The sequence below is a fragment of the Danio rerio genome, chromosome 5, assembly GCF_049306965.1.
Source record: "Danio rerio strain Tuebingen ecotype United States chromosome 5, GRCz12tu, whole genome shotgun sequence".
Taxonomy (NCBI): domain Eukaryota; kingdom Metazoa; phylum Chordata; class Actinopteri; order Cypriniformes; family Danionidae; genus Danio; species Danio rerio.
Window position 1 is genome coordinate 52230730 of NC_133180.1, and position 13383 is coordinate 52244112.

General features: G+C 34.0%; 1 protein-coding gene and 1 long non-coding RNA gene across 23 annotated transcripts in view; both read right to left on the minus strand.

The window, feature by feature from the left end:
* si:ch211-202e12.3 overlaps positions 1 to 4704 on the minus strand; it is a 72729-nt gene extending 68025 nt beyond the window's left edge. Inside the window, exons 1-2 of one of the 2 annotated variants that reach the window (XR_012406334.1) lie at positions 4361 to 4704; positions 680 to 749 (exon numbers count right to left, since the gene is read on the minus strand). This is a non-coding gene — a long non-coding RNA (si:ch211-202e12.3). Of the gene's footprint in view, positions 1 to 357; positions 750 to 4360 lie in introns of those variants that run through there. The other variant, XR_012406335.1, reaches the window with a different exon arrangement.
* Positions 4705 to 6531: 1827 nt separating this feature from the next.
* mef2cb (myocyte enhancer factor 2cb) overlaps positions 6532 to 13383 on the minus strand; it is a 127346-nt gene continuing 120494 nt past the window's right edge. For 12 of the 21 annotated variants that reach the window (XM_073951132.1, XM_073951130.1, XM_073951131.1 and 9 more), the window contains 3 exons: positions 11328 to 11457; positions 9709 to 9844; positions 6532 to 9276 (listed from right to left, as the gene is read on the minus strand). In XM_073951132.1, the coding sequence (XP_073807233.1) occupies positions 8913 to 9276; positions 9709 to 9844; positions 11328 to 11457 (630 nt within the window). In that variant the 3' untranslated portion in view covers positions 6532 to 8912. 21 annotated transcript variants of the gene reach the window in all.

A 13383-nucleotide genomic window follows, 5' to 3' on the forward strand; every position in this document is an offset into this window, starting at 1 on the left:
AATTTACAATATCTATTATATACAAATAGTTGATAAACTATACGATATGCCTTTAATTAGCAACTATTTGACAGACATGCAAATATTCGCATGAAATGTATAATCGTCTATAGGATCTAAAATTAACCTAGCACAATTTGATTCAGTGCATGTATCATTGTGAATTAATACATAAGCCATTTCGATACATTTAGCAAAAAAAAAGTAAAATAAAGTAAAAATAATAATTAAAAAAACGAGCGTTTATTAAATTCAGCCCAGATAATTGGTCCGCTAATAGTTTATTAAATAAAAGCTAAAATAGCGAGGCAAATTGACCATCAACGAAATATGTACACCATCGACCTCAAAACTTACCGCTAAAGTCATCATTAGGCCTAATATCCGTTTCCTATTAAAACAACTGCGTTCACATTGGAGACGTGACTCTTCCACAACTTTTTTGCGCATCTCTCCTTCATAGTTCCTATAAAATGTCTGATCTTCATCTTGAGAACCTTTGCTCAACTGATCTGGCACCCAATAGAAGTGGTCAGACGGGCACACGTAAAGATTTACTCCCAACGGGTCAACACACGTGCTGTCCTGTGCTCGCATGCTTTCCGCCTTAAACAAACTTCAGACAGCCCTGTTATATCTCTTTATGAGAGAAGACGTCAGTGAGAGAAATAGGACTTACTTGTATGTCCTCATCTTGGCGACTTCATGCGGTCCGAAGTTGTGGAGCACATGTGTGTGATCTGCTGCGCCTGTTTGCAACACAGCAGGACCGCGATTACCATACTTATGCATATTTAAAACCTATAAAGAAAAGGATTTCCAACTTTCCCACAGCTCCTATGAACCAGACAACGAACGTCTTAAGCGATAACACAAACTTCTTTGTTGTCTGCTGTAACTGGAGAACAAAAAACGATTTATTATTTCAAATCTTATCTTTTTTGCCCTAAGTCATTTCTGGATAAAATTTCAAGCATCTGTTTATTTCTCTGGACCAAGTAAGAAAATATGTAGTCTTATGACATTAAATAAAAAGTTTATACTTAAACAGATTTCGACTTAGCAGGAGTTAAAGGCATTCGTGGCAACACCCAGAGAGCCTAATCAAAATGAAATGTGTCAATAACTTTTAGATTGTTTATGAGGTCCATAAAATAGAAAAAAAAAATTGATAAAGATGTTTACACATTTTAGCCAACATACCACACTTTTTAATCTATTCTGCATGTCGTCAGCACACACTAGTTTAAACGTAAAATATTTTAAAGATTGTTGTAGTAGCCTAAAATAATTTACTTCCCAATAATTTAAAATAATTAAAAGACGATAGTGAGTGCATCATTATTATCCAATCATATACGCATGAATAGGCTACAGACTAAGTGGAGAATACAGGTAGGCTAACAATTTATCTTAATGTTATCTTAATAATATCCAGCCCTATGCGTAAAAACAATGGGAACAAGAAATATAAATCAGCGTGTAAACAAGGCTCATCTAGTTTTCTTTCATTTGTCGTTCTTTTCAAAATTATTAACATCACTACTATTATATGAAACATCGGCTTCAAAGGAAATGGAGAGACTTGTCGATCAGTTAAACGTGATAGAAAGAGGGAGATATGGATAGACAGGAAGATAGAGAGGATGATTTCCAGGTAGTTCAATACAAAGTTACGTTTTCTGTTTATTGTTGAGCTTTGTGGAACAATGTAGGGAAAACCACGGGAAATACAAAAAAAAAAAAAAATAATAATTAATAACGACGGTGGTAATTTACAAATATTTCAGAAACCGTAAAACGTGTAAGTTTTCCATTGCTTCCCATTTTTAAAACAGTTTGATCACTTTTTCATCCTTACCATAGATGGCATATAACATCATAATCACTGGTTATTTCCTAATTTCTTTACACGTCATTTATATATTTAATTATATTCAAAAATATTTCAAGCCGTTTCTAAATATTGCCTCAGCCATTCATTCTTTAGACACGAGGTGAGAAATTAAATTTGAGCTGTTGGGATGCATTTCTGTTACACGCGGCGACATCTAGTGGTGCAATGCTCAAACTTAAGCAGAAAAAAAACCCCCGAAGTATTTAAAAAGTGCGACTATTTCGTAAGGAGAACGTTTAAATTGACAGTATTGACATCACACTTATATTTAATTTTTACCCCCTCTCCTTAAACTTTTGTCAATATAATTCAACAAGACTACAATCCTCTCTCAAAAGCAAAGTAATGAAGCCAATGAAATGTTCACTTTCTTTAAATTATATACATAAGGCACATAGAAAGTTTAAATAATTGGGAAATGAAATCCAGCTAACCACACTGTTATTCCAAGTATTTGGGTTATTGAACAAAATCCTTTGTTAAAGCCCGTAATTTACTACATCAACCTTGGTTATCATCATTTTCAGTGATGTTTCCTAATAGTTTTTTTAAATTCTCATTTATATCCAGCATTTTGTGCAGATAAAAAAAACTAATTGAAACAAAGTTGATACTCCGATGTTCTTTCCGCAAACCAACACTTTTAATAAAGCAATGCCATGTGTTGGTAAACAATAAGACACTTCAGACGGTTCTTTTCTGTTTTGAAATGCTTTTATCTGCGGGTTATAGCCCCAATTCGCAACTCTTTACAAGTGTAGTCGTTATTATGTAGTAATGAACCTTACACGCGTTTAAAATACAGCCAAAAAACGTATTAAAGTGCATGTTGTAATTTAGTATTTCAAAGCTTCATCTTAATAAAAACGTAGTCAACTGATAACTAAAAATGCATGATGACCACGTCCTACTGTAAAGCATATTAACAAATGGATTTTCCAACCCTGCTTTGACTTTACTGATTTTACGTAGACTACATAAGAGATCTTTTATAGGCCCGAGGCGGGTAATTTTTAATTAGCTTTAATTCCAATTTTACCCGCAACAATGTGAAATGTAGCAATTTGAAAAATCGACAAGATAAAATAAATGTTTTAAAAAGCAAACCAAAGACAGGTGACTTAAAATTAACTTTAGTTTTCAATCCGGAGGAGCTTGATATTGCATGCTCTTGTTCATTATCAATAAAAAAATATCACCGATAATTTTGCATCTTTAACCAGATAGGTTTAATAGATTTGCTGGTGGGATTATCAAATTACGCTTTAAACGCGCACATTTATTTTTTATGTATTATTATTTTTACTATTATTATTATTATTATTATTTAGCCAACTATTAATATAATTTATTTGTAACATTTTCTAATTTTGTTTTACACTTAAACTACACTAACGTTTTAAGTTTGGTCTGGAAAGAAGGCGATAATAATTATCAGTGTAAACCTCAAACCCTAAAGATTTCTGTTGCTTTAACGATTTTTTTAACAGTAAGAGTCACGGCTTTCTTTCGCTCGTTTGATGTTTTCATGTATATGATGTTGTCCTTATTTACTCTGAATGTGTAAGTCAAATGAGATATAATGTCTTAATGCAATTGGATGTTTTATAGAAAATGAATGTCCTTGATTAAACGCTGAAATATAAGCTTTTTGTTGTGGTTTATTGATCATTGTGTTTTCAAAAATGCTTAACCTACATTTTAAACATGTTCTATACGGTTAAACTTTTCAAGTGATAAGTATGAATAGAGAATAAATAAGAAGACTAAAACTGTCCTCATAGGTGACACGAATCTAGGCTTATTCAATTGACCTATACAGTGCACTGAAAAATGTTACATTTAACGAGCTCATTCCAATAGCATATAATGTGATCACGCATTTAGAAATCTATTAATATTTTCTATTCAGTGCAACTCAAATAAAACACAAATTCACATGAATGTCTAATCGAAGAGTGTGGTTGTGTGTGTCGAATTTGCGCAGAATCAATGTAGCCTATCGTTATAATGGACCTGACGATGATTAGTACAGTTTCACCGGAGAAACGTGTGGATGCATTCAAATAATGAAGATGATACTGCGTGTCACATTTTTTAACCATTGAACAATGATGACATCTTGTGGCCAAAATGTGACATTGTTCTTTCGTACCTCAGCTTTTCACAATACAATTCATTTGTATAGGGCAGGGATGCCCAAACACGATTCTGGATGGCCAGCTTAGCATCAAGCACAATCATGAGCCAGTTAATCAAGCAGTTAATAGGCTTGCTTGAAACATCCTGGCCGGTGTTATGTGACAAGTTGGAGTAAATTCTGAAGAACACGAATGGTATACGAATGTTTATCCGATAATTATTTGTAGATTTTTCACTTTCGAAATGACCAAACAATACGCTATACGAAATCAAACAGGACAACACTAATGTGGTTCGTTATACAGCTTTCGAAGTTCTTACCTGCCACAGATAACTTTCCTAACGTGTTTTCCTCGTTGCTGTTGCTTTCATGGTGTCTGTACCCTGTCATAGTCAACAGTTTATTAGGGTTTGAGCTGTGTATGTCGATGCTGACATGTGATCGAGGTAAAAACAGTCGTTACATTTTTTAAATTCGCTTTAAAGTCTGTTGTCTTCTAAGCTTCCGGTTTCCATATATGGATGTTTTGCGGAACAGAAAACATCATGATTGGTTAAAGTGTCTGCTCGTGGTCAATTTACATATTATTTTTAACAGACTCTTGCTGTCAAAGATGTTGACATACATTTAAATATTGTTCATAAAAAGGTTAAAAGAAAGTAGGAACGAGGTATCTTGCTCAAGTCATATATATATATATATATATATATATATATATATATATATATATATATATATATATATATATATATATATATATATATATCTATATATATATATATCTATATATATATATATATATATATATATATATATATATATATATAGTGTCTTAGTCCCTTTTATTAATCTGGATTAATCTGTGGAATGAACCGCCAATTTATCCAGCATGTTTTACGCAGCGGATGCCCTTCCAGCTGCAACCTATCTATGGGAAACATCCATACACTCTCATTTACACACATACACTCCGGACAATTTAGCTAACCCAGTTCACTTGTACCACATGTCTTTGGACTTGTGGGGTAAACCGGAGCCACGGGCAAACATGCAAACTCCACACAGAAATGCCAACTGACCCAGCCAAGGCTTGAACCAGCGACCTTCTTGCTGTGAGGCGACAGCACTCCCTACTTAGCCACCACGGCGCCTAGAACTTTGTCTCAAAAAATTAAAATAAAATAATAATAAATATATAAATATATCAGGGTTTCTGCAGGTTTCACCAAATTAAATGTAAAACTTCTTAAGTCATTTTTAAAGACTATTATGAATGAAATTTTAGACTTGTACAGAGCTAAATGCTAAGGATTTTTTTTCAAATACCCTAGTTAGAAAAGATTTGCCATATCAAAAAATTATTAAAATTTAATACATTTAACAATAAAACAACAATAATAATTCTGTTTGAACCACTGGTCAGGTCAGTATATCCTCAGCAGTAAATAAATGAAGGACTTTTAATCAAATATTACTGTAAGGAAAGTAATTAAATGCTCTTTTAAAATATTAAGTTAAAATAGATTGAGATGGGTTGTGGTGATTGTAGGGGGGTTAATGGCCAGATTGGTTAGCTGTACATGAACAAAGGAACATTAAGACGTGTAAAAAAATATTTAAGACCTAAAACCCAACATTTCAGTTGATTTCTAAGGCCTTAAACTTAGCCTTTGAGAGTTAAGACATTTTAAGAATTTTTAAGACCCAGCGGATACCCTGATACATTCTAGGTTTATTGGAAAATAGTCTCCTATATATTAAATATTAATTATTCATTCATTCATTTTCTTTTCAGCTTAGTCCTTTTATTAATCCGGGGTCGCCACTGCAGAATGAATCGCCAACTTATCCATGTTTTACGCAGCGCACGACCTTCCAGCTGCAGCCCATCATTGGGAAATTGAATAGTAATTTAGAATAATTAATTTAGAAATGACAATTTTTAAGTGAACTATCCCTTTAAATCAGAAAATATATCAATGTGGCCAAGATTTACTAAAAGGCAGGAAATTAAATTTGATGCAGACCCACAACTTCACTAAAACAAGTAAACAAGCAGCAAGAACTGCTTTAACTGTAAATAAAGATCCAAACTGACTAGCATACTGACTATCAAGTGTGTAAAATTGGTTCAGTTAGTATTGTATGGAAATTAAGGCCAATCATTGTAAATAAGTGTTCTGTAATGTTTGAATGTGTGACAGGATGTAAAATCCAGAATAAATAGGAATCAAAAGTTAAGTCATAATAGTCAGTTATTAAACTAGACAGTATTTAAATGAGTAGTAAAACTTAAATGAGTAGTAAAACTTTGTTTTTTAGACTATTTTAACCTGTTTGAAAAAATAGGTGATCTAAGTCTGCGTAAATTAATTCTTTGTTTATGCAAAAAAGAAAACCTGCTTGTTTTAGAGAAATCGCACACATTCACAAAGATATCCTGCAAAGGCGAGGGATAGAACACAACAAAAATCACACCAGGACGTCTGTGTAACTAAGAAAGCCAGTAACTTTACTGAATTCTCTGCAAAATACAAATACCTTTTTTTAGTCCCAGCAGGAGAAACAATTTTTATTCCATACATTATTTTTTACTACATACAGCTGAATCAAGTCCCTTGAGATACAGAGATGTGGTTTTAATTTAATGACATCTTGTCTTCAAGTGGCGACAAAGTCCAGCTTGTGCCGCTGAAAGCCTCTTTCTCCTGGTTAGAAAGCAAAAAAAGACACTTTCTTTCCACCTTACCCATTGTAGGTTTATACAAGCTACATTGTTACTACAGAGTTTTTCAGCATTTTTTTTTCAGTTTTTTTATTTTGTAATTGATATACTTAATGGAAACAACACTCGAGAGGGAGAGAGAGAGAGAGAGAGAGAGAGATGGAGAGAGAGAGAGAAAAAAAGAGAAAAGATCAACCAAAAAAATCTAGAAAAGAAAATCAAAATAACAAATTAACCGGAGAGTCATATACGGACAATTGAAATCTATAGAACAACAAACAATGGCATTTTTTTCCACAATACTATACACTTGTTAGTTAAAGGAGAACGTCCCATTGTCAACAAGACCAACTGATTGAAAGGTAATCTGAGGCACTGGGAGGGTGAGTCAGAGGTACCAGCCACTAGCATGAACAACTCGTGAAGAAACACAATGGTCTCAAACCAAGAAAAAGAATATGGATCAGCAAACATAACATCACTGTTTGTCTTTGGTAGAAAAAAAAAACATCTAACATATGTCCTGTCAAAATCACAGAATGCACAATGATAGATATGTATATCAATTGAACAGAACTAGTCACGATCCACTAAATGATGACACGAGCGTACACAAGCAGTCATGAGGTATCTATGACTGTGCTGTCTTATATTAGAAAATCTTCAGTGCAATGTCGGTTAATGTGACACTGGAAACTTGAAAAGCTTGTGATTGTTCCAGAAAATATCTTGTGCTTTAAAAAAAGGGAGGGACGTATTTGTGAGCATGTTCTGCTCCTGAAAAACTCAGTCTGGTGGAGGGAAAATAAAATAAAAAGGAAACATTTACCATGTCCCCTGCACAAGGGGAAAAAAAAAAAAGATTTGACCATAATTTTTTAATCATATATATTCATATATTAGAAAGCTATACACAAGCATGTTAATTTCACATCTTTTTTTCAAAAAGATTCTTAATATTATTATTCAATATACTTAAAAATACACGTTTAAAAACAAAACTTTTACAAAGAGAAAGAGAGAGAGAAAAAAAAAACATTGAGCAAAGCAAGAATTCACTGTCTCAGATTTCATGGCTTGTGGTTGAAAAGCCCAAAGTTTCTCCTTCTTTTACTATCACTTTTCATATAAGCAAAGCTATCAAAACACATTCTGGCTCTTATAAACTACAAAAAGCCACAAAATGCTTTGCATTGTATTCCTTTTTGATATGAAAATATAAGCAAGTGTATCATACATGTTTTTCTCGTTTTTGTCTTTTAATACTGAACAACAACTGCAAGTCCTAGGATTAAATGTCATCAATGGCTCTAAAAGTCCTTCATCTCCACAACTCTGTCCTGCTATTTTTATATTCCTTCTGCAGGAGAGCTTTTTTTCCTGAAATACTTCCTTTCCCCATAAGTTAACCAAGGAACCTGCACATATATCTGTACAATCCTTCGAAATTCTTGCATAACAGATTTGTTTGTGTGAAATTTGACCTTTATCGTTCCCCAGCGTTTTGTCTCTATGTACAATACGTTGAACCTGCAACATGACACCCATAACATACATTTAGCGAAGGCGCCCTCTGAAAAGAGTGGCACTGAAAAAAAACAGGTAAAAGGAATCTGTACATACTGTACTGGTACAGCAACTCAAGAGCTAAGCTGTCACCTCGGTGAAAAACGCTCTCTGCTGTGCTCAACGTCACTGAGGCAAGGACTTTACAAAAAAAAAAGAAAAGATCCAAGAGTACCTGACACTTTTTGTTGGTTTGTTACTCTGCATACATGTACACCTACACAACGTGTAAATATATATGCATATATGGTAATTCTTTACATAGTATTCCACACACTGCACAAGTTATGCATAGTAGCCCCGCCCACTAAACCCTCCCCAACCCGCTTTTACTAGTCCTCCAACCCTCCCTGAAACCCGTCAATCACATCAATATGTATAACAGAAACACTCTGATCAAATAATAATAATTAATAATAAAAACATTACAGAGAGCACTCTCTCCCCTCTCTACAGCAAATCAGAGAATAGGGGAGAGCAATGATTGTGACTAGTCAGAATCGGCAGAAAGAACATGTAGCGGCGTTTCGCACGGGGAGGTCAAGAACGCGGACGGGTCTGTCCTAGAGGGCCATTGCTTATCATGTGGCCCACCCTTCCGAGAGGCGGATGCGTTTGATGGACGGGCTGTCTTGATCGTCCAGGCCGGGCCGGCCCAATCCTAGGGGCGAGTGGAAGTCGGGACGGTGCTCGTCGCGGTCGCTTCCCTCGTGTGAGCTCCCGCAGCTGCTGAGACTATCAGCCGGTGAGCGGCCCGAGTCCTGTCGCCCCTGCGAGGTTGGGCCCTGGTGCTGCTGGTGGGATGGTAGCTGGCCGTAGCCGCCTGGTGTGGTGCTGCTGGATCGATCTCTAGGAGGAGAAACAGGTTCGGACTTGATGTGCAGGCTTTGAGTAGAGGGCAGGGACAGATTTGAACCCTGACATAAGTGAGAGCTAGAGCAATTTCTGTAGGAAGGAAAGGAAATGAAGGGGGTTATGGATCAGAATAAGTGTGCATGCACTCCTGTGCGAAAGATACAATTAAAACAGTGACATCAGATAACAATAATTATACAAAGCTACTGCAGAATGAAAGTTTGTAAATATATATATATATATATATATATATATATATATATATATATATATATATATATATATATATATATATATATATATATATATATGAGGGATCCCTTATTTTAAAATTCCAATGTTGACAGGTAGATGCAGGCAGTGTCTAGACATTTACGAACAGTATAACACTGCTTAAGTAATTCAAACTTTTTAATTGAATCTTTTACCACTAAGCTAATAATGATTAAGAGCCTTGCTGTTAGTATACCAGGGCCTTTAGAATTAAAACTGGAAGTGTGTGTGTGTGTGCGTTTGGCTCACCCCAGCTGACTGAGTGCAGAGTGCTGCATGTTCTGGATCTGATGTTGCTGCCAGCCACTCATTGAGCCCAGATGAAGTGTGTTGGCACTGTTAAAGCCAGATATAGAGGACAGATCCGCACTGCTCAGGGAATATTCTAGAAGAAAACACATGACTAGGGTTAACATTTGCGTTCAAAAACACACTGCTGCTTACTTAGAAGAACATTGTCTCCACCTGCTGGAGAGACGGAGCTATTAGATGCAGGATAAATAAGTCGTAGAGATAAGGCAGGATTTAATCAAACAAGACATCATCTAAAACATTAAGATGCAATCTAATAACATAGACAGAGGAATGTTAATCTATTTATTTTATTATTTAAAGGCTACTATTTAATGTAGTTTGAAATTATGTATTAAAACAAAACTTACAAGGAGAGAGAAAAAATGTTTTACTGAAACAAAGTTTTACTGTCTAGAATTTAATGGGTTTTGCATGGTTTTCTGTGGTCTTTAAACATAATTGCTTTATTAAATGAAGAATAGACAACAGATTAATAATAATTTGTTCTTAATTAAGCACAGAGTTTAAGAAAAGCAAGAAAAGCAACACATTATAATGCTAAAATAATTAAATGCACTCTTCATTTGATGTAAATTTACAGTAAGTGGTATGTTTAATAATATATTTTATATTATTTTATAAATAATTTCCTATATTATATTAAAATAAATGTGTTAATTTATTAACAATGATATAACCAGAGATATTTTGGTATCATTTGCATCAATTAGTTTTTATTATACATTAGCATTTTTATTATAAGTTCTTTTTAGAAATTATATTTATTAATAATTCCTTTTTATTACTACTTTTTAAATGAGTACATTAAATTACGTTTTTTAAAGCTAAACAAAGCTGGGAAATATTCTCTTATCCGAATTACAAAAAGCAATGTATAATGTGTATTTCTTTAAAGTAAAATATATACCTTTTTGCAAGAAATATAAAATGTGTACACAATGCTAAATTGTTAGTGTATAGGTGATTATAAAAGGGAAAAATATCTTTCTTACTTAGTGATTGTGTCTTTTTCCTAGTCCAGATATCTATAAATTCTACATTTCCTAAACAAGTAAAAAATAGTTTTGTTTTAAAAAATAAAAAGACACAGTTCAGTGAGTTTTTCCGTAAAAAGGCTAGATAATCTACCAGTTTGGGTAAGCAAAAAAAAAAAAAAAAAAAAGATTTGGTTAGAAATATTTGATGTATATCTTCACTGGCAGATTATTTAGATTGTTTTAATAATAAAAAAAAAATCTCAATTTTGACTGATTATTTCTGAAAACAAAACAATATTTTTTTGTGTAGAAAATGCTTCTATATATTTGGACTGTAAACAAGACAGTAAGTTTTGTTTTGTTTTGCAGTGTACACTTTAAAAAATGGAGGGTTACCTTCAAGTTACCTTGATAGTTTTTTTACAAAAATAAATTGATTGAACAAAAAACAATTAGGCTGTCCTAAAAATCCTAAGAACTTTGTTGTCTTAGCTCATTTAAAAAGTAGTTTGAACAAGGTGCAAAAAATCATTTATTTTTGTGCAGAGGTTTTCTGACAGGTCAGTTTCTACCTACCAGTACCATACGAGGTGGAGATGGCTGACGGGTATCCACCCATTCCCTGTCCTGGTAGAGTGGGTGTCGCTACAGAAACCACAGGGGTCGCCAGTGATTGCGCAGACTGAGAGTTGTTTATTCTCTGATTCTACACAAAGAAAGCAGAAGAACAAATATAGATGACTTATAGTGCATGCACACACTGTATCTGTATCTTCATCAACAAAATAAAAAGATTAAAAAAATAAAATAATAATGATAATAAGCACTTGACATGAAGCACCACTGAACCCTCTCAACCTATAATTTACAATCCTGCATAGGGCACTGGTCGCTATAGAAACTCAAGGTCTCCAAGGCAACAGTGCCAAGAGGTTGGATGTTTTTTTCTCCCTCTCTTTCTCTCTCTCTCTGTTGCACTGGCATGAAGACCGAATGATGAGGCAGAGATTAAGAAAAGCAGAGAAGGAGATGGAAGGGTCAATAAGACCTAAAAAAACCAGATGACTCTCATGACCACTAGATGTCACTCTTTAGCTTTCCTTATTCGCTAATAACAAGTCAACATGCACATGGCTCTATTGTTATCAGAACAATACGTTATTTCTGAGCAAACACTACAAACACTAAACATTAACACGTTTTTTTTGTATTTGTGAGTGTGTGTGGAGTGAAAATGTGGAACAGACTAGGTCTAGAAACAATGTCCAGGGAGTCAAAAATCTGCATAAACATATGACTTTCAGACTGTTTACGGAAGAAAAAACAGATTTGATTGGTTTGCTTATAGTTTATTTTGTTATATATGTGTGAAAGGAGTTTTTTAGGATAGTAATAAGATGACAGAATGATGATAATTGTTATGGATAATTATTTATTGTTTTGGATTGTTAATCATACTTCAGATTGCTACTCATACTTGTACAGTAGCTGAGAATGACATTAAACAAGCATATGAAGAGTTTAGATACAAATACTCCTCTAAAATGAGCATTTTTTTAAAATCAGGATTGTGATTGTATGTTCAGTACTATCACTTTTATGGCAAAGAATAAGTCCTTTTCCTGGTCTTTAAAGTGAAACATCTCAACATAAACAAATGAAAAATTATCATTTTTTATTGACATTTCAGACAGGTTTTTGCATCTGAACTCTTCATACACTCTCAGAAATAAAGGTACAGGAGCTGTCTCTGTGCCAGTACCTTTTCAAAAAATATATATTTGTACCCAAAGAGTCCACAGTGGTTCCTCAAACGTCCATATCAGTGCCCAAATGTACCTACAACGTATCTTTGAGGTACCATTATGCACCAATTAGGTACAAATATGTACCTTTTGAAAAGGTATCGCCCCACTGACAGCTCATGTACCTTTATTTCTGAGAGTGTATGCTACTTCCTATTTCTTTTTGGACATATATAGGTTAAAAGTCTTTTGTATTTTATTTATTATTGTGCTTTGTTTATTAATATTTTTTGTAGCTATATTTTACATGTCCATAATAAAGTCTAAAGTCTAAACACTATTGCTCTGATCAGTTTGTATTAGGATGACAAATGGCATTCTGATCTACAGTTTTAGCCTCCGTTTTGAGTCACTTACCAATAGAAGGTCAACATCCTCAGACTGATTGCGGTAAAGGGAGGGCAATAAATCCAGGATTAGTGAAGCTGGTTTTTTTTTGTGTGTGTTTTTTTGACACTACGTGAACCTACTTCACCATTACAAGACTTCACCAAAGCTGAGGAGCTGTAAGGTTTCTAACAGGACTCTTACCTGGGCTTATCAGTTTATGAAACTATCGGAGAGGAAACGAGAAGAGGAGCATGGAGGATTGGGAAGGAACTGAGTCTCGTTTTTTTTAAGAGTTTACTTCAGCACAAAATTAAAATGATGTCATCATTCACTCACCCACATCTTGTTCCAGACCCATACATAAGACATAAATTAAGATTCTATATACAGTTGAAGTCAGAATTATTGGCCCCCTTTTGAAATTAGTTTCTCTTTTAAATATTTCCCAAATGATGTTTAACATGTCTGATAATATTTTCTCTTCTGGAGAAATTCTT